We start from the raw sequence: 22,960 nt of genomic DNA, 5'->3' as shown, positions 1-22,960 counted from the left end.
TATACATAATTGTTACGTTGAACGAACGAATCAGCAGAAATTAAGCTAGTATGTATATTATTCGCAATTTTGAAAAACTCGCGTGTACGTACAATATTATATAAGTGAAAAATAATGATATTTTCACAATTATGTGTTAAAGGTCTGAGATGAATGCCCAGTGAAAACGAGCTATGCCGAAATATGCTGAATGGGAACGATATTGATATAAATATACATGAAGATACATTTATAAATATTAATATATTCGTAATCGTAGCTAGTTTATGCGCAAGAATGATAAGAAGAAAAATGAAGAGTGGGTGAAAGAGCAATAGTGAACTAAAGTATTATTGGGGCAACTTACGTGAAATTAGGTACTTCTGTCTTGCGAATTTATGCATCGCCAAAAACAACTCTCAAGGACGATTTGGAATTATCAAGAGTATTATCTAATCGATCAGAACAATTGCATTAACTTTTTTATTGCATTTTTTTTTATTACGTGTTATATTTAGAAAAGAGAAAAGAAAAAGAAAAAAAGGGAAAGAGAGAGAAAACTAATTTAAAAATATTACACGTTCATAATTTTGACTTTAATAGTCAAGCTATTACAACCGTTTTCAATTGTCGAATTACCATGAAGAAACATTATTTCTGCACAGTGCAACCATGATTTCATTTCAAATTCATAGTCAACAAGACTGTGCGAATCAATTGATAGCATTTAAATGATAATTAAAATGCTAATTGTCAATAAATGAGATTGTATAGATCGATTTTGATCAATATTCGTGGGTCGAAAATATCGAAGTCTCGAGCATCTTAGTGACCAAACGTCTTCATAGTCAACGTGGCGTGAACATGGAGTTAAAGACGCCTCGAGGACGACTATGAAATTCGCTCGACAATGTCGCGTAGTAGTAAGTATAGTTCCTAAGCCTTCGACTTGTTCGATACCTTTTCTCTCGAGCGGAAACCGAACTACGACTCTCTTTATATCTCCGGACAAATCTACGCGTGACCCGGAGATTCCTCGGATCCGTTCGAAAGAGACGCGATCGGCGCGTTCAACCTTTTGTACATAGTCCTTTTGATATACACTAACTCCTAGATGTGAGAGATAGGGTTGTTCCTGTAGAGTATAAGTCTACGCGCGATAAATTCGAGAGATATATCGTAAGGATCGTCGTGCACGTACTTAAGAGGATGATGAATTAATCGCGAGGACGGTCAATCGAGGCAAGGACAAATAAAAAAAAGAAAGTCGAAAATTTCGGCTAAATGAACACGGCTCAACTGTGAACTCGGGTTTCATATGTTTGATATATTAATTCCGTAAATAATAATCACGCTTTTCGTTTTTGTGACGCACGCGAGTATATAATCTGCGAATGAAACATTGCGCGAATATATATAGAGCCACACACGATATAAACTGGTAATATAAAGTAAATTTAGTCGCAACAATCGTATGCTTTTTCGTAAAATTGGGCTGCAAATAAAATCGGAGAGACGTACTGAAAGCATTTAACATATTGTGGCCATAAATTATTCTTGTGAATTATAACGTGATGTATTATGCAGACTTACAGAAATGTACGTTTATTTTCCCTCTGGGTATTTATTAATTCGATTTAATTTATAAATGACTAATTGTAAGATGTTATAAATTTAGTAATGAAATATGCTCACGGATCAAAAAGCACATCTGAATGCCACGAAAATTTAATTATTGTCAAAATTGGCTTTTCCCAGGACAAATTGGGTTCGGCATCAATTAACGTAATTAATAAATATAAATGTAGTATGCCGTGCCTTTGATCAAACATAGCGAAAATATATTGAATGCAAAATTTGCAAATTATGAAATAATATGAGATAAAATTATGGAATATTTACTTGTCAAAGATGTGTTTCTAACTCGTGCGTCGCTGTTTGTCGCGAAATTATACACTTCTCCCATTAATGTTTACAGTTATATAAATTCATAATTTATTGGCCGTCGTGCCAATCGAGATTACGGTTCTGCTCTAATATGCCAAATAAAATTTTCATTTCTCTTTCACGTTCAGTCAAACGTTTGCTCAGATAAATTCGAAAAAGAAGAAGACATGTGTTTCCGAACAGTTATAGGGACCAAGAGTTTGTTTCTCCTGGGTACGTAAACATTGTCTACGGCATGACGACAAATGCCGGGAAATTGCGATAATAGGATCGAAGAAGGGAAACAAAACGGACCGTTTCGAATTTCATTCATCGAGTCACGACTTCACAGCCTGAGAGAAAAATTGCATACCAATTGGCACATTTTCCAAATTACGATGTTATTTAATTGGAAGAGATATGTAAGTACAGATTGAATAAAGAAATACAATATTACATTGTTATGTAATAATATTTTACAATTGTATCTTTGAAATGATAATATGTTGCTGCAGGGTAAGACTTCTTTGAGAAGAGTTCTCTTCTATCCTTTTATTTTGTTTCTATTTAATCTTTAACAAGAATTCCATATTTTACTTATTCTCATATCAATAAAATAATCGATATTGATAAAAAATAGATGTGTTCTTTTGTTGACAAGGATATTTTTATTTTATGCATTTTTCATACCCATTATCGGAGAACTAAAGATAATTTTGAGCTTCTTTCTTACATTTCAAGCAATGTATGTTTTTTTACAAAATTCATATTTTTATGGCGTTTTTCTCTCGGCGCATGAAGTAGAAAATAACGAGCAGATACGAAATGCACTTATCGTTAATACCAAGTGTACAGACAGATCGCGTAACAAAGAAAGTATCGTTTATTGATCGAAACGACAAATTATGCGAGCTCTGCGCAAATCAGATCATCGTAAAGAATACTCATCTCGATATATTAATAAAATAGTCATTAATTCATGCCACGTTATTCATAAAGTGCGATTATCTGTATACTTTTCCGCAATCAATGTTTTTATTACATACCTTTTATATGTGTATTTATCGAAAACTTGTTGAGTCATTTTTATGATTGAATGTCCTTATTATAAGCAGAGTTGAACGTACGTTTTTCATTAAGAAATGTTTTTAAAACTTTTTATAGATAATGTAGATTAATATAATAATATATAGATTTAGGTAACAAAGGAAATGCACGCATAAGGATGCGTCAAAACTTGTTGTGTGACAACGTCGTTGTAACAACGTCTTTTTTAACATTTTTACAAATTTACAAGTGACCGATGTAATCCGTCACTGTTTACTTGCCATTTTATAAATATTTGACCGTCTTCGTCCAATATTATTCAATTATTAATAATTCGCGGATATTCGAACGAGATCTGGTTGCGCCACAAGCTCGCGGCAATTTTCCATAAGTGTAACGATCGAATCGACGATTACACATGCACGTTATCGTAAATCAATTATTAATGGTAAGACTAATTATATATTGTACCATCTTAAGCGGCGTGCGTGTTACATTGTCAATATTTATAGCATTATATTGCGGTTGTATGATCATCATGAAGTTCGCGTTCATCAATTTCTATCCCTTTGACTTTTGTTGATATAATCGAAATCACTTCCGTTAAATTCTCGTTCCTTAGATAGCGTCATATCCTCAACAAATTTTCCATTGTGTTATTTTATACGATTTTTAACAACGCAATATGTTTGCAAGTAAGAATGTCACTACGAACATACAGAATGATACCGAGCAAAACATTTTTCAATTTCTCTATTTATTCTCACTATTTCGATCTTCTGTATTCTTTTATCACTACTTTTTTCCTCTTGTCCGACAACACTGATGACATTCTGTAGTTAACGATACTGTACATAAAAAAAATGATCATGTGTGTATATATAATTATATACGTATCTGTACGTTACTTAGATTTAAACTATAGGCCGTAAATCGAATTTAGGAGTCAGCGCAGCAAAAGCAAAAGAATTCACTTTACGTCGAGATTTATGATTGGTATCAACGATCATAATCGCAGATCATCAATCCGAAATTGCCTAACACGACTTTGAAGTATATACGTGCGTTCATCCTCAATTTATAGAGAAACGACGATAACTTTTGCTTAATATCTAGTCACTAGATTAGTTTGACCTGAATTTGTGTCATTAAAAGAACGGACCAATATTTCACAATCTTTTTTTTAATTATTATTATTTGAATTATTATGTATGAAAATACTCTTTTCTCCATTTTTGGAGTAAATATCTAAAGAGATACTTCGAACTCTCCATCAGAGAACACATGTTACACGAATGCGTTGCACGAATCTTTATTTCTACTGCATAATGTTCTAAAGAAGATATTATTTAAATATTTTGATAAATTTTACATTTTACATTTTGTAATTTTATTTTATTTTTATTTTTATTTTTTTTTATACATTATTTTAACGTATTATCCAACGACACAGATTCAGGTCATTTTATGCCTAAATTAAGCGAATTCAAGTTAGATTTAATATTAATTTCCATGCTAAGCGCGCATATTTTTGATCAACATTCCCTTAAGTGATATAAGATCGTAATTGCACCATAAATAGGATATTTCCCTTATAGAATTCTGTGAACAATTCACTCCTTGTTTGTTAATACAACTGATGTATCTAATATTTTCTAATTATCTTTTTTTGCATACGCACTGAAAAATGGTATTATGGTAAATGTCGAGCGGCAAATCTTATTTACAAGATTATTATTTAAGATTACTAATGTCTTGCCAAGAAAAAAATTAACAATCATGTACCTAGTGTGATTTAAAAACTTCCTTTTATTCGCGAACGTTTATAAACACGTCGAAAATCGATGTACGCTATGATATAAATCGATATGACATACGCTAAAGGATAAAAGTTACAGTTTTACAAAGATTGCACCGAAAATTATGATTATCGATGCTATAAAATAACGGTAGCAATGAACATACGAATCCTCTAGCATGGGTGTTGTTAGTCTCGAAGGTAAATATATTTCAAAGCGAAAAACTGAAACAAACTTCCATCGCTGTATGATATCCGAAATATTTGCCTTGGTAAAATATCAATCTAGCTGTATATTTCGCAGAGAAACAAAGAAATGTTTGTAGAATTATTTGTAATATACGTCTTTCCGACTTGTAAATCCTTAGATTTTTTTTTAATTAGCAATCATAATTTTCGGTACAATCTTCGTATTGAAGTATACAAATCTTTCCAAACTTTATCTAGAATCGATATATTGTTTTCTGTCGTAATGTATAATTTATATTTTATGTATTGTGATTACAATGTCCTTTTCGGTTTTCTGTTTATGTGCTTTTTAAGAAAATCACTGTTGCAAGAAGTAATTTAATAAGCGAACAATTATAGTTTTCGTTTGATCAGCTACTCTGATGATAGATCAGTCGTAACAATATAATGTTATTCACAGCTTAAGTTTACATTGGAAACACATTTTTTCCGCGATTGTATATGTACATCTTCTATTTAATTTGTATAAATGCCAAGTTAAATTGTCACCTTGGATTGAATCGGATCAAATATATATATTGGGACTATTGTACATAAAAAATAGGCTCAATCATGTAAAAGCCACAGAAAATCAGCAATTACAATTACTGTAGAAATGAAGATGTCTTATGAAATAAACGGCAAATTAACAGAATTACTTTGACTATTTTATTGTTATTTCTATATTTTGTGACAGATGTACTTACGTTTTATTTTGCAAGTATTTACATCGAAATGCGTGTAAGGATGAATTAATAAAAGGATAGAAAAAATGGATATGACAAAAAAGGTATCTTATTTACAAATGACGCTAGAATATTTATCATTTACAACTAATGTTGTTTTGCGTTTTGAGAAAAATAATAAGAGCAACATAAACGGTTATGTGTAACTTTAAATTTTAATTTCGACACTTTATCTACCTGCTAACGATTCCCTAATTTTTTGATCGATCCAACGACGATAATGCGCTACACGGACGTAAACTCCAGGTCTATTCGCATTGCCGCATTGTTGACCCCAACTAGTTATCCCGTATAAAGTAAAAGCTCCTAATATAAAAAATAATATGAGTTTTAATAGTATATTAACAGCATTATGCAAATATTAATTTAACTCAAAATATAATATTTCTTATTTTAAAATAGAGTTTGCAAGCTTAAATTCTGTTGAGTAAAAAATTATAAATAGTAGCACTTTTCCTAAATATGAAACATTTATAATACTTTCTAAATTTTGCTATTACTTACACGTATATTAATTGTAGATATATTTTTATAATTTTAACTCTATGTTTTCAAAAAAATTCCGTTGTTATAGAATTTTTCATTGTGATTAATTTGATTATTTTAACATTACCATTATGATAGCATGCCAGAGGTCCCCCAGAATCGCCATCGCAAGTATCGATACCTTCATCAAGATATCCAGCGCACATCATTCCATCGCTTATGGCGCCTTCACCATAAACATAACTAGCTCGACAAATTGATTGGTCCAACAAAGGTACCCAGCCGTATCGTAAATCTTTCGATTGCGCTGCAAAAGAATCTGATGCATGCTACGAGATTCAGTTTAAAATATAATCTCTTCAGAATTTCACTTACTCGTCTTCCCCGTTTCAATGCTGCCGAATCCGCTGATCGTGCAATTTAATCCTGGTGGATATTCGGCATTCTCAGGCGGCAAGCAAATTGGCATGATATCTTTGTCAAGCGGAATGCCGAGGCCTTTAAGTAGAACCAAAGCGATGTCATTGTTCATTCTATGGCCTTTACGAAATTCCTCGTGAACGTAATAATCCTCGATATTGGCTTCCACTTCCGTTCCCTCGTTTATCTGGTAACATCAAACATGATAAAGTGTCGTTTGTTTAGCAAATAATCGTTAGAGGTGTGCGAACTGTTCGAATTCGAATCGAAATCAATTACAGTTGATTTAATTTGAATTTGTTTTCGAATCTAACAGAGAATGGTTTGATTTCGAATCGCTTGCCTTTTAAGTATTTGTCAATTTATAAAACCTGCGTACACTTTGCCTGTTATTTATTATAAATTCTCTAAGACTTAACACAGCATTATGCTTATGATTGACATTTCCTCTAAGCAGTATAGATAAATTTTTTCTCCCTTTTAAAAAAAAAAATTTACAATTTATCATTGAAAATATAGAATGTCTTCAAATTAGCAGATAAAGATTTGATTCGAATTCGATTCAATTCATGATATTTGATTCTCACACCTCTTATAAATGCATTCTCCGCTTTCGTAATGATAACTATTTACTTACATCCGTGTTGTAATCTCCCGCTCGCACGAAATAAGTACCTTTGTTGTAACCTTCTAGACAATGTGCCGCTGTTAGCACGTGTACAGGTGATATAATAACAGCGCCGCACCAGTGATTCGATCGACTGTGTCCTCGAACTCGAATACTGGCCTAAATATCATTTATCATCAATGCATATTTGACGCAATATTTATTTTAACGTTAAATAAAAAATAACTAGATTACAGTTCTTCATTGACTATCGCGAAAAAGTTTAAATTTTCCTTGTACAAGTAATTTACCTGCCAGGGATAGGTGCCTCTTGGCGCAATGGAACCATGTATCACTTTCTGAAATATCAAGTCCCTGTCGTCATCGAAATCTTTGGCGCGCTGGCCACAATTTGTCGGAAGTAGCTCGTTAATGCTTCGTTCTGTATGTTCCTCATCGTTTATCCAGTATGGCTGCTTAATAAAAAGGAAAATCAAATAAACAAGCAAATTATACAAATGTTAAGAAATTTCTATTTTGAATGTTGTTACTAGTATTTTTCTGTTATATTATATCAACTTAATTTACAAATACATTTATTTGATGAGCCATACTGTAATTGTTTTATAATTTAGAGTAATTTAATTGTAAAAAATTATGACATTCTAATTTAATATAAATAACGCATTTCAAAATCAACTTTAAATTCAACTTTAATTTAATCTTAACACAACTTTTATCATAACTGAATTAATTTTATAAACTATTAACTTAACATCTTTTTTATTTTAATTTATCCAACTCTAAATTTTATACATGTGTCTATTTACTTCTTTACACAAATATATGAAATCTTAGTATTATTATTTATTTCAAATGCAGAATCTAACAATTAAAATAACTTTTACTCGAGAAATTAAATTATGAAATTATGAATTAAGGTTTATTTTATTTACCTCGGTATTAATATCTCCAGGTGAACAAATTACGCCTGCATCCTCGTTATGGTCGCAATTATGTTGACCCCAATGATTATGTTCGCATCGATATAACTGAGATTCGTTTCCATGGCAGAAAACCTATTTTGCAAAAAGATAAGAAAATTATTTTAGAATGTTAATAAAACAATAGTATAGTGTTATATATTTTTATTGAAATTTATTACTAATAATCAGTCATTATCTTTTTCATATTAAATTAACTGTCTTTGATATTCTTAAATATTTATATAAGAAACAGCTAAATAATTAAGACATTCAAGATATGTTTTAATACTTAAAAAAATATTTAAATAAAATATAAGTAAAAATTTAAAAATTGAAAGAAAGAAAATCTGAAATGTATTAGATATAAGTTAAAAGATCTTTACAGCTTTTTCAGCAACAAATCAAAAATAAAATCATAAACATAATAACACCTCATCGAGCCATATCGGTCCTTGACCAGGCCCAAAGAAACCATTTTTCTTAGCTATCGCGATACCACCATATCCCAAGGATCGACAAATAACTATTGCCGTAGCATTTGTGAAGTCATCGTCGCACACGGTACCCCACACGCCATGATGACGCACTTCCACCCTTCCTTGCATAGGACTACTGCCATTTACCAAGCGCAACTCAAACGGTGCCTGAAATGGAAGTCGTATATACACAAAGGTATCCAAATTTGTTTTTGCTCTTTTCTGTCAACTCTCTTACATCGCAATGTTCTGGACTCTCATCGGAACCATCTGGACAATCGACCACCTCGTCGCAAATAAAGGGAGTCTGTATACAAGCTGGACTATTGTCGCATTTCCAGTAACCTTCCTGACAAGTGTTGACCGCAGTCTTGCACACGATTCCAACAGCCTCTTCCGGTTGACAGTTATGAACGCCCCATCTAATAATAAAAATATAAATAATTCAATTATCAGTTTTAATAGAAGCACTATTTTAAGCAACGTGTATTATAGCGATTGATGTCAATTATAATAAATAGTACATTATAACAAATAAAATGTAATTAATTTTTACCCATTAAAATCGCATTCCCGTAATGTGGTCTCGTCTCCGCGACACTTTAATTGATCCACCATAAATCTCGTGGGTGGATCGAGATTTCCATAAAATCCGCCTGGTCTAACTTCTAAAGCTCCAAGTTCAAAACCAAGCTCTTTGCAAATAACGTCAGCATTGATCATACCAAAGCCGTCGTCGCACACCTGTCCCCAATGTCCTAGAACTGTTCGACAATGTGGATATTGATTAATTTTTTATAAAAAGCATTATTTGTATCAATTTTATTTCTGCACGTAATTACCTACAGAAAAAAAATAGAACAAAAATTTTGTAAAAGTAATTTTTATGCATGTGACACAATAAAAAAAGGAAACATTGAAACTAATATTACTATTAGAAATTGTTAAGAATAAAATTGTTAGAAAGTTTGTTATATTATTCTGAAACATATATTTTTATCTAATTGGTCCACTTTTTTATATGATATTTTTTATACAGTATTCTTACTTGTACACTTATATTTATATAATATTTTTGCTTATATTTACTTACTCTTGACTTCTATTCGACCCTCGAAACTATTATTTGCACCAGCTAAACGGATGCCATAATCAAAATTTTCAGCTGTGCAGATACTCTCATCGCTGCGATCATTGCAATCGTTTTTGCCGTCGCAAACTTGCGTTTGATTTATACATTTGCGATTATTGCAAATGTACATGCCATCGCAGTTTACGCTTCTCTCTCTCAACTCATAGTAATCGAATTCTGTGTCAGATTTGAGTGCACCAGTCAAGCCGATGTTACTATTACTCAATAAACACACGTTGCCATTTGACCTAAAATATGATATCTTTATAAATAATTGTATATCATACAAAGAAAATTATCAATCTCTGTGAACATTGTAAATCCCAAGTAATTTTACTTTATTTTGCTCTTACGCTTTATATAAATTATTATATCTCTTATAAATATATTAAAATATACTAAATATATCGCGGTTTGATTATTATTATTATTATATATTGTTATAAATATTAGTTGCTTGTATTTACTAGTTGAATAAATAATAAGATTGTTTCTCTTAACATAGCTTTTCACGAGCCATGTATGTGTAATTAAATAAATATTTAATAAATAACATTTATTTATAAACAAACTTATGGGTAAATGAGCGGCAGGTGAAATCAGCTTCTTTGCATCTCAAAGCGCATGTTTTTAAAGGTGTGTTCAACCATTTCTCCACATCGTAACCCTCAAGTTTATGTTTTGCAGATTTTTCAAAGAGATTCAGATCCAATATACATTTTCTTTCGTCAGCTCCATTTGTACAATCCTAAGTAACATCACATTACGTTGTAATAATTTACTTGAGTAAAGGAAACAATAGAGTTTTAAAAGTTTAAAAAATTAAAACTTTTTAATACTATTATTTTTTGCCAATTATTTTAACTTATACATAAGTATATTCATTAAAAGTACTTTTGTTAAATATATTTAACATATTAAAAATTTAATAATAAAACATCTTTAGCTTTTCAGTTTTTATAAACAAGAATCTGTTACATACTGTCGAACTTTGTGACGAATGTATATTTCATGAATAATGTGAATATCTATGTCTCTCTCACCTCTTCTCCATCGCAAACCCATGGAGATGGGATGCACTCTCCTGGCGTACATTCAAAATGTTTAGGCTTGCACTGGCCAGTCAACATAGATCGTTTTGAAGCTAAAGAAAAAATAGTTAATTTTTTGTATTAGTACAATTTTTATTTTGTCAAATGCAGTCACTTCCTTCACAATTCATTTAAAAGGATTTAATTAATAAGTGTCAAATATATACCAATATTTCCACATGGAGGAATATCACAATATTCACGTTTTCCATTTTCTACAAAGCACCACGGTCTCGATTCCTTCATTGGATTAGGATTTCTGCAATAGTTATGCATTTCTAGTTTGTCGCGAATTTCTTTATCAATAACCTAACAACATAACAATAATAAAAATTAATAAAAATTAAGTTATACTTTGATTTAATGAATATCTTTAAATGTGCACATACATATATAAAAACAAACTTACAGTTACACGTAATTGATATGCGATTCTTTCATCAGCCCATGGAAGACATTTATTTCCTGATACTGTTACATTGGCTTTGCCAGTGTATTGATTTCCTTTCCCGTAAACGCAACCTAGACAAACGAATAAATTTACAAATTGTTTTTCTGCATTCGAAATATATTCTGTATTTATCGTAATATTAAAAAAATATTATATTACTTTGTCATTTTTGTATTTTTAGAAATTAAGTAAAATTCAATAAAATATAATAAGTTTCAACAAACGGAAATGGATTGAAATGGATAGAAATTAATTCATATGATCATTACCGGATGCAAATTCTTGATTTTTCTTTAAATTTATTTTAATCCAATTAAAGTTTAAAAATTCCTTAAATCGATTTTAATCCATGAAGTAAGATTGAAACTACGGGATTTCTATTCTTTCAATTCAAAATGTAATCCAGTTTCATCCATGAAACGAAATTGAAATGAAGTGATTTCTATTCTTTCGATCCAAAAAATGCTTTTGCGGGTCACGCAATTCATTTTAATTTATGACGTAGGATCAAAATGATGTAATATTCTTTAATCCAAAATGTATTTAACGAATTAAAATAGATTACTAATTTTCAATTCATTTAAATACATTTACTAAAAATATTATTTTTTATAATACACTCGATTAAGGAAATTAAACAAAGAACGTTATTAGAAAATAAAACAAATTACGATATTGTAAAAATTAATGATACAGACTATATGTCTTATAGTCTGTTATCACATGCATATCTTTTATTATATTTTGTTAATATTATATTTATTCAATAACTTTTTCATACCAATATCGTCATAAGGTCTTTTGCAAATAAATGAATGTCCTTTTGCAGAAGTTGCGCAGTCTTCAGTATCCCAAAAGAAATAATCTGTGTCACAAATCGAGTCGGGTCGTTCGTGACATGAAAATTGTCGTTTCATCACGATACAAAGAGGACGAGAACCAACCCGCGGTGGTTCCGTATCGTTCATCCATCCAGGCCACCACTTTGTAAATCTAATAAAACAGTTAATTTTACAAAATCAGATATAAAAAAATGATTTTTTAAATTTATTTATCTCTAACAAAACATAAATAAATTTTTCACTTAATAAAATTGTAATACGCTTAATAAAAAGAAAAGAAAGATATATCAGTAATTTCTATTATTTTATAAAAATACAAAGATTTAGTATAAAAATTAATTATAAGAAAAAATTTAACAAATTAAACAGAGAAATTATGGCTATATTCTGAAAGTCATACTTGAATTTAGCATGAGTAGAATCCGCCCAGAGCCACAAGTTGCGACTCATACTGCTGAAACCAAAACCAGAAGTCATGATCGAGTTAACATCCGGGTATGATTGCAACAGCCACTCCGAAATAAAATTATTTTCCTCCTGACTAGTGATATCGATGAGTCGTGCATTTCTTCGTTTGCAGTGTTCCAATGCTTCAGCATGATTAAGTCCGCTATCAGGATCAGCTAAGTGATAGCACTGTCCATTATGAGATATTTCGTCCTTGCGACAATGCGCGATACGATTGGGAGCACATCGTACACCAATCGCATCTCTATCCACACGGCACTCTTGACTATGTGTGAATCTAAATTATCACAAATAATTATTACGATACATTTTAACGTAACGACTTCGACTACAATTTATTTTGTGTAAAAATACATTGCAAAAAGATGATCATAAACTTGAGAAATGAGAAGACAAAAATAATAATTATAAATATTTTGCTTCTATTACATGTATGAAAAATCTAGATTATTATTGTCTGGCATCTTTATTCAATAAACAAAATATTTATAAATTTCTGATAATTTGTGCCTTACTTGCACGATTGAAATCTGGTTTCATTGCCGAAACATGTTATAGTGTTTGCAGCGATCCAAGTTGGTACACCATTGTCATTATTTCTGCCTTGCCAAGCCATTTCTGCGCCTCTACAATAAACAAAATATACAAATAGTTCATACAATATCATATTATAATGTATCATTAATTTTCTTTATAACCATATAATATTCTGATTAATGAAATTGTAAACATCTACAAATGCACATATATAACAATTTTAAAAAATAATTCCAACACAATTTTTAAGATATAATAAGTAATATATTTTTTTGTTTTATATACCTGATATAACCAAGTTGTCTACATAAAATATGTGCTTCCTTTAAAGTCCAACTATTTCTAGAGTCACATACAATGCCCCAACCAGGCAACGCACCTTGCACCTCAACATAACCATTATTAGGTCCAGTTCCGCCTCTCAAGCGTACAGCCTATTAATAGATTAAATAAATGTTTTTTTTATTATAATTAAAATATTAAATTCTTTCAATTTATCTTTAGATGAATAAATACTCTCACCTGACCAGATATAGGCGTTGGCCGAGAGGACTTCTTCGAATGAGTTATTGGATGCACTGGCTGCACGTAATAAACTGGGAATGTAGGTTCTTCTACAATAAAATTGAATAAATTTTGTGTTTATTAATTTTATTTAACTATAGTTTTATTAAATATAGCTTTATTAAAAATTTTTTACATAAATACGTTTTTATATATTAATGTTTCCACAAAGTTAATAAAAATCATGCAAAGCAACAAAACAGAAACACATGCAAAAGAATAAAACCAATAATTAAGTAAACAAGCTTATAAATAAATATAGGATAACTAATATATATACAAAAGTAATAATATAATAATATAATGTATAAATAGTAGTATATAAACAAAATTTAATAATAAAAATGAGATAGTTACGTTTAAATTTTTAATACTGTATTATATGTATAAATAATTATTTTATAAAATAAGAATATTGGGTAAAAATAAGTATTATAAATATTTGAAAAATATTCTACAATAAATAGCTATCAGTAAATAAAAAAATTTTGAGATGGCTTGCTATTGACTTTAATTTTAAATATATAAATCTCATATGAAAACATTATTCTTTGCGGCAAAAAACAACAATGTTTTGTTAGATCCCTTGTGAAAGCTTAATCCAAAGTATAAAGTTTATTTTATCATTGCCTAATATTTCGAGCGATACGACAATGTGAAGAAAGCATACAACAAAACAATTGAAGAGAAACTTACCAAAAATTTATTTTTCACGCGCGCACACTTTACACATAAAAAACACATAAATTTGTATTAAATGAAATCATCGACTTACTTTCGTGAAACGGGGCTGTTTCAATATTAAAAAGCTCGAGGTCGATATTTTTCGGACTAATTCTCATAATGACTGATGGAGCTGTCGTCGTTTTAGTCTTATTTTCGAAAACCAGCCTAGGCTTCCAAACATTTTTGTCCAACACATCCACATCGTAATCATTTATTTCAGGTTCTGTAATACTTGGTGGTTTTAAATTTACATTACTTATTTTTGTTTCGCTACCGATCCAATCTTCATCTTCACGTTCAATTGAGTCTCTAGGTAAATTGAAATTGTTCGTGTTACTAGAACTGTACAATTCTTCTCTCGTAGTATCTTCAAACTCCCATGCTCCTCTTGACAAATCGGGTTGTTTATTTAAAATTCTTTCTGTTGTCGTTGACATCAGCGTCGTCATAAATGGCACATAGTTACGTTCAGTACCTATTAAAGAAGAAACAATTTTGACTAAAAGTTTGAATGTAAATTGCAAAATTTAAGTGTATAATTGCTATTGGTGCTAACCAAATTATTTTACGGCTTGTAAAAATTAATAAAATACAAATTAATTATACAATTCTAATAAATAACTATTTAAATTTATTTACTATAGTACGTAATAACCTTCAATACACTATATTAATTATACATAATAAGTACCAGTTTTGAATTTAAAAATCAAAGTCAAAGTTTAAATAATAGAGAAAGAGAGAGAGACTTTATAATATACATAAATACTAAATTTGGAAAGTTAAATTAAAAATATTAATATAACAGTAATAAATCAAAATTAATTAATTATGGTAAAATTAAAAAAAGAATCATCAAATAATGTAAATTAACATTTAAGTCTTATAAAAATAGTATAAATTGTTGCAATCAAAAGAAAATATTAATAATATAATAATAAAGATACTATTAAAGATGTTATTCCAGTTGGGTTTTTGAGTACTATTCGATGGATGGATTTTCGAACTTTTTCGATTATCCTCAATTTCTTTCGTGATGTAATGACCTTTTATGCCATTTGCATTGACATATACTCCATTTGGATAAAAGTTTGTCCTTGGATATTGAGTTGAATTTTTAGAGTCTGTGACAAATTGCAAAACGTTAATATTTTGCATATTACATCGTATATATATATATATATATATATATATATATATATATATATATATATATAAAACGTTTGATATGTATTTGTCAAATAAATAACAATAATTTAATGATTATTATAAATCAGAACCTAAGTTTACGAACCTAAGTTTACGTGATTTCTTGAATTTAATAAAACATTTGTTTTTGTTGCCCACTCGGCCATTTTTGAATCCGTCTCTCTATCAACCGTGCTTTGCTGATATACATTATTTCCGAATTGTCGTCGTAATTTATCGTCTTGAGTGTCCATGCCTACATGAAACATTAAACTTTCTTTATCCATACCCAATTATATAATAAGTTCAGTTGTAAAAAAATATTCTCTTTAACACTTAACACACAAGTTATAAATATATTTTATATTTTTATTATCTATATACTTTTAAATTAAAATTTATTACTTATATATAATATTAGATTAATTATATTATAATATATAAATGCTTCATGTATAAAATACAGTATATTATAAATACTTTATGTATAAAATATATATTATATTTAAATATATAATTTATTTATTTACTTATCTTATAATACACATTTTCAATTTTTTAATATTAGTTCACAAAATACATTGCATACAACATAATTTCCATGCATATCATTATATTTCGTGCATCATAAAGAAGCACTTTTATCAATTTGCATATTGTTTCAATGATATCATGCTGGTATAATGAGACTTGTGTATACATTTCCCAAAGTTAATTCATGCAACGTGCAAATATTTGTCAGTAAATTTTGCAACAGCATATTATACTAAATTGCATTATTAATTTACTGTGTACTAATTATAATCAACTTTCAGTTTTACTAAAAATGTTAATAATAAAGATAATAAAATTAACCTAATAAAAATATAACAAAATAAAATATTTTTGTGTAACAGTCGTAATAATTCTAAAATATTAATTGTCATAATTTAATTGTACAAAATGTATTAAACAATTTGAATAAGTTCTGACACTGTTCTATTAAAGATAAAAGAACTCGTTTAAATAATGTAATAATGTTTATTTTTCTACTAACTTTATTTTCGTAAATGCAATTACACTTTTTTATTAAAATTATATATTTCTTTGCATAAATAGACACTTCTGAATATTTTGTGTGTGTATATAAAAGTATTAGGAAAAAGAAATATTTTACTAGATATTTTATATTTTATTTTAGTATATTTTTACATAAAATGTAAAATATCTCGTAAAGTTTTGTTTAATTATATATATTAATCAATAAAAATAGATATCGTATATATCATTTAACTTTGTATCATTTCTTTTCACCTTCAACAAATGCTAAAACTTGTCTCAATTACATGACACACTTTGTCTATTGTACAATTTTATTAATTAAAAAATTATATAAATTTATATTTTATTGAAATAGAAAATTTAATAATAATTTTTGTTTACCTTGGTTCCAAGGACGTGTCTGAATTTCCCTCTGTACTTCTGGATTTTGTTGATCATACCACGTACTCGGCTTGAAACCAAAAGATCCATTTGGCTGATTTCGAACGATATTATCTTGTCCTGCCCAAGGAGGAGATAATCTATCTTGTCGCGATTCACTATAATTCCAATTTTGAGGAAATTTATTGCCACTATTTAATGAAAAATTTCTAGTGGATGGAAAAGTATGATTAAAATTGGGATGATAAAATCTTGGATTCATTCTGTCTTGTCTATTCGGGAGCAAATCATGATCGGTCCTTTGACTAACTGGCAAACCACTGTCAATGCCAAAAGATTTTGTTTCGTTATGTTTACGATGAAAATGACTATTATCTCCATCGTATTCTCCAGAAGAAAAATCTGGTTGAAATTGCCTTTGATCTGTTTCGCTTGATGCAGCGTGTTCAGGATAACGATGATCATGATGACCGGAATTATCATAATGATGGTCGCGATTAGAATGCCAATGACTATCACCGGCGTTTGGTGTATATCCATCGTATCCTTGATCATACTTTCGATCGCCAATAGTAGCAGTAGGATTACTTGGATTCCAACTAGGATTTACTGGTGGATTCGACGTAGGTCCATAATTATGATAATGATGATGATGATGATGATAATGATAACCGGGAAGATGATAATTATGACCATAATTTCCGTGTTCGTATGACCGTGATCCTTCTGGACGGTCGAAAGGATAAGCTCGCTGTGGATTTTGATCAGTTCTATGGCTTTCCACCCATTGCCTGTCTGGATGAAGTTTCTCTTGAAATCCGTAATTTCTGTCAGAAGGTGGTCCCAAATTTTCATTACTTGGTTTCCATTCTGGACGATATGGTCCATAATCTTGATATCGGCTTTGTCCATCTGCATGGCCATGACCATCATGATAATTAACATTGTGTTCAGGACGATCATAAAATGATCTCGGGGTTGTCCGTATTGGTATCCAAGGTAAGTTTGTAGATGTTGTTGGTCTCCAAGTTGGTCTAAATATTGAACTCGTATTATATCCTGGTCGAGAAAGATGACCACGGATGTTGGACGTGTCATTGTAGCGACTTGGATTTGACCACGATGTAGCACCTCGAACTCCAGGAAATGGGGCCCAACCACTACCCTCTGTCCTATGTATTTTATCATCAGGTTTATCTGTAATACAAATTATAAATACAACAATTACAATACTTTTAAAATATATGTTAGAAAGTATTAATTAATAGATCCCATCAAATCGTTTAATTAATTATTGTTCGATTCAATGTCTAATATCAATAGATTGTTAAAATAATATAGAGAATAGACAGGGCTTGTCAATATATCTAAATGTGTTGCACTTACAATTAGTGTTTCTGGAGATAATTATAATAGCAAATTATTTTGCTCAATGCGCTAAATTGTTAAAATTAACAATCTGCAATTTATTATTTATTGCAATCAGTATACCTGCTTTACAGCTGGGTACGTTATGTGGCCAATCACAAAGCGTCGTAAGGGGATTGAAAGCTGTTCCAGGACCACAATCCATCACATAAGTAGCACCATTTGCACATTGAAGAAACTTTTTGCACGTCTCCGGATGCGGTAGTAATCCAGTGAAATCCGCAGGACACGTAATTTTTTTTACTTCGATATATTTTGCCTTATCGTATCCAGAATTTACATTTGGAGGTGTAAGTAATACATCTTCATCAGATTTAAAAACATCTATACAGCAGAATAGATTTTAATAAAAAAAAATTTTATTACGGGATAAAACAAATTATTTTTTTTTAGTAATTGTTTATTGATACCTTCGCAACCCTGTACATTACGCGGCCAATCGCACACACCAATAGCGGAGTTGAAAACTGTTCCAGGACCGCAATTCATAATATAAGTTGCACCGTTCGCGCATTGTAGAAATTTCGTGCAATCTCCAAGATGTGGTAATAAACCGGTTAAATAAGGTGGACATTTTGGTTCCTGTAAGATATCAAATAAATCGGTAAAATAGTGGAGTATATCAATATACAGAATATATCCAAGAATAAATGCCTTGTTTAAATCAGATCACAATATCAAAGTTAAAATAAATTTTAATTTATGATCAATAATTCAATTTTATTATTACTGTGTCAATAATGATGCATTATAAAAAAAAAAACGCACTTGCAATTTCTGTGATTTTCGATTAAGTGCGGATTCAAAATCTGGCTCTTTGAAATATGCGGATTCGTCCTCGTAACATTTCACTTTGTGTGGAAAATCGCATTCCAGAGTATCAGGATTAAAATGAGTGCCTGGAGCGCATGGTTGAACGAATGCACGACCCTTCCAACAATTGACGAAAAATTTACAATCTGGAGGATAAACAAATTGCCCTGTGGAATTGCCGTCGGGGCACTGAACACCCACTCGAGGATCATATCGAGCCACTTTGTGCTGTGATTTTCGTGAAAGTAAATTCTCCTTTCTTGGTTTCTATACATAAAAAAGACAAAACCAATATCATTATAATATGTCTAACGAATGTCATGAAATAAAAATGACATAATTAAAATAAATTTTAAATACTTTCAGAATTTTTAATCTTATTTTGTTCTTTAAACCTTTTTCTTTGAAAACTAAATAGAAAAGGTATTATTGGGCATGCATAAAAGGTCTACTTCAAAAGAGATGATAGAAACTAGGAATTAAGGTAAATAATTTTTTGTAAGTAAATCGTCTAAATTTTTGGATAGCACCTCATATAATAGAAAAAAATATACCGTGCTGTCAGTGGCTACGCCTTCATACAAATCTTCGTTCTCAAATTCCATGTGCGTTTTTTTGGTCTCGTCATTTCTCGATGGATGTTTATGCTCAAAGTCAATCTCGTTCTGCGGCCGATCGCGATTTCCATATTTTGATTCATTCTTAACATGTCCATAATTTTTATCAAAACTAATCGAATCTCCATGTTCAAACGGAAATTTCAAACTTTCTTGTTGTTCCGACTTATCAAAATTGCGCTGTTGTTCTGGAATTTCTTCGGAAGATTGTTCAGAAACTTGCTCAGGAATGTCAATTTGAGTTCTTTGTTCAATTTCACTTCCCAGAGCCTTTCGCCAAGGACTCCAATTCTTCGTGTTAGACTTAGGTGTAACGTTGTCCGATCGATACCATTTTGGAGAAGAAAATGTGGTTTGTACACTCGATTCTTTTTCAGTTGAATGCCAGGGAAGCACCGATTCACGACGTTCTGGCGGTTTTGTAGTTGTTAATCTTGGATCATAGATCTACGATAATAAAAATTAACAAAACGTCAACGGCAGTCTAACTTTTATTGTTAAAATTAATACATTAAAATATATCAACATTTATGTCAAATCATTCTGTTTTATTAATATGAATAAAATATTTATACCTTGGAACTAATAAATATTTTTTTGTATTGGATTACAATGAATGCAAATAGTGAATACAAAGTATATTTGACAATTCTTAAATATTTGCTTTGTTCTACATGTGATTTACAGATACATATAATTTAAAGATTAATCTTCATTTTCGTATTTTTGTTCATATCGACATATACGAGATATTTATGTTATTTTATTTTATTTTATTTTATTATTTATTTTAAATTAATTGTGTATACTTTACAGTAGAAAAAAATTTTAACATAATTTTTGAAAGTTCTATTAAAATTAATAAAAAATCTTTGATTTTTGTATTGAAGAGAACTAAATAAGTCGAAACGATACTTGTATTGTATTGCAAACATAGAAATAAATGTGGAAAATTTCATTTTTTATTGTTTCAATTAATTCTTTTGCTCGTTATTAATCTATTTGTTTTTATTATAAATAAATCAAGCGCACATAAAACGATTATTAATATTGTTAATAAAAAATATTTAAATTAATGTTATTTAAAAGCATAGTTAAATCGAAATTATTGTACATCGCTTTATTGTACATGCATGTACTAAAATACATTACAATATTTTATAACAACAATATTAATGTAACCAATTAATTTATTTGTCTATTTATTTATATGGTACATTTATATGGTATTTATATTTATTTATATTTACAAGATTGATACAGCGAAAAAACTTATTTAATACTTTTAAATTAATAATTTAATAAAAACAAAAGTAAGCTTTGTTTTTTAATCGATGTAATATAATGTATCTTATATATAAATAAAAGAACAAATTAGATTAAAAATATTTTATCTGTTCTGTTCAATCTACTGTTAAATAACGACATAAATTTAAAACGTAATGTGAATTCACTACCAGATATGATAATCAAATAGAGACTAAATTACGTTTAATTATATACACTTTATTAAATGGAGACTGACAATGTGCCATCTATACATTTTTTTTTCTGGTATACTTGTATGAGAAAAAAAATATATCGTGACACATTTTCAGTCTCCATTTAATAAATTACACATTTCCACAGTATGATTGTCATATCTGGTAGTAAATTTACATTACGCTCCAGACTTATGTCGTTATCTAAGCCGATTGAGCAACGCAGATAAAATATTTTTTAATCCATTTTGTTCTGGTTTCTATATACCGTATATTATTACATTGTTATTACGTCGAAAAATAAATCTTACTTTTGTTTTTATTAAATTATTAATTTAAAAGTAAATGAGTTTCCTGGCTCTATCAATCTTGGAAAAAGTGAGAAGTCTAAGGCCAATATTCATAGTCATAAATAATTTTCAATCTTTGATTGAAAGGAAAAAAAAGTAAAAAATTTATGAATAAATCTGTAATTAATTAATCAAAGATTAAAAATTATTTACTACTATAAATACCGACCTAAAAGTGTTGCATTGTAAATTTGTATTTTTGTACGAAATATTAGATAAAGTAAAACATCGATACTTTTGACGATGACAAATTTGCCATATTCTTTTTACTCCAATCTACATCACATTTAGATTATGATTTTAATTACAATCTCTCTTGTGTCAAAAAAAAATTAAATTAAAATAACTACGTGTATCACTAAAAGTCACTTGCAAGCAGACAATTCCATCACATACCGCGGAAGAAAACACAGCTGTGTAAATGAGACAGAGAGCGACGAAGAAATAACTAAAACACTGCGTCATTTTCGATACTTCCACGATACACCGAGCATCGTACTATACTGATCTTCGGCTCTTCCTAAAATCGTGGGGCTGAGCTTAAATGTCGATCGGCACCTCTTTAACCAGAAGCAGATATTGATATACTCAAGGAAACAAGTGTTCTGATTCATGAAACATCGGAGGGTTATCAGAGAGGTCGAAGATCATCTCACAACAAAAGATAATGGAACGGAGAGAGAAGGAGAGAGTTCTCGGTACATGAAGTGTGTACTTATGCACACGCACATGGAATTAGAAAAAAGGGCGCCGCCAAGCATCAGAGTCAGCATGACAAACAACTGCAAACAGAACTATTTGCCAATTGACGGTGCACGAGCAAACTTCTGCTCGTTGATGATTATTACGAGGTAACTTTATAAGAGAAGCAATGTGTAAAAAACTTGAATAACACTGGATAACGAAGGGATAAAGTCGCTGTTTCATGCAAACGTTTCATTGAATTCTTTTGGAATTCCCGTACGGAGGGGAGATACATATAATTATAATATACATATCGATGATCTCAGCATCAAGATTTACAATTTTCGCGCGCGAGAACTTAAAATTGTGGCTGACCCATGTCAATGAGGTAACTGTATCCAAAACGTACGGGACCCTTACAGAAATGAAAACTATTGGAAAACCAATAATCACTATTTGCTTACAAT

At 29.9% G+C, this 22,960-nt stretch overlaps 2 protein-coding genes across 6 annotated transcripts in view; one reads left to right on the top strand and one right to left on the bottom strand.

Annotated features, from left to right (window-relative positions):
* Window positions 1–5,633, top strand: part of LOC105203624 — a 336,761-nt gene extending 331,128 nt beyond the window's left edge. For both annotated transcript variants that reach the window (XM_039456623.1, XM_026134163.2), the window contains exon 14: window positions 143–5,633. In XM_039456623.1, coding sequence (XP_039312557.1) covers window positions 143–164 — 22 coding nt within the window. In that variant the 3' untranslated portion in view covers window positions 165–5,633. The remainder of the gene's footprint in view (window positions 1–142) is intronic.
* Window positions 4,744–22,397, bottom strand: LOC105203625. 4 transcript variants are annotated; one of them, XM_039456536.1, is made up of 28 exons: window positions 22,206–22,397; window positions 19,916–20,425; window positions 19,317–19,628; window positions 18,959–19,130; window positions 18,612–18,872; window positions 17,121–18,317; window positions 15,805–15,954; window positions 15,458–15,634; window positions 14,560–14,985; window positions 13,743–13,834; window positions 13,506–13,654; window positions 13,199–13,309; window positions 12,616–12,960; window positions 12,155–12,366; window positions 11,332–11,444; window positions 11,090–11,231; window positions 10,875–10,975; window positions 10,404–10,579; window positions 9,793–10,079; window positions 9,256–9,463; window positions 8,938–9,121; window positions 8,655–8,867; window positions 8,194–8,316; window positions 7,549–7,713; window positions 7,268–7,417; window positions 6,586–6,817; window positions 6,338–6,517; window positions 4,744–6,030 (listed from the first exon to the last, which is right to left on the bottom strand). In XM_039456536.1, the coding sequence occupies exons 1-28, from the start codon at window positions 22,272–22,274 to the stop codon at window positions 5,894–5,896; spliced, it is 6,594 nt and encodes a 2,197-aa protein (XP_039312470.1). In that variant the 5' UTR covers window positions 22,275–22,397; the 3' UTR covers window positions 4,744–5,893. The 4 variants fall into 4 exon arrangements, with proteins under 4 accessions (XP_039312470.1, XP_039312475.1, XP_039312478.1 ...); XM_039456541.1 differs by having other exon boundaries at window positions 7,549–7,710; XM_039456544.1 differs by having other exon boundaries at window positions 15,557–15,634.
* Window positions 22,398–22,960: the final 563 nt, after the last annotated feature.

The sequence above is a fragment of the Solenopsis invicta genome, chromosome 1 (genome assembly GCF_016802725.1).
Source record: "Solenopsis invicta isolate M01_SB chromosome 1, UNIL_Sinv_3.0, whole genome shotgun sequence".
Classification (NCBI taxonomy): domain Eukaryota; kingdom Metazoa; phylum Arthropoda; class Insecta; order Hymenoptera; family Formicidae; genus Solenopsis; species Solenopsis invicta.
Note: the sequence above shows the minus strand (reverse complement) of the source record. Positions and strands in the feature narration are given on the sequence as shown.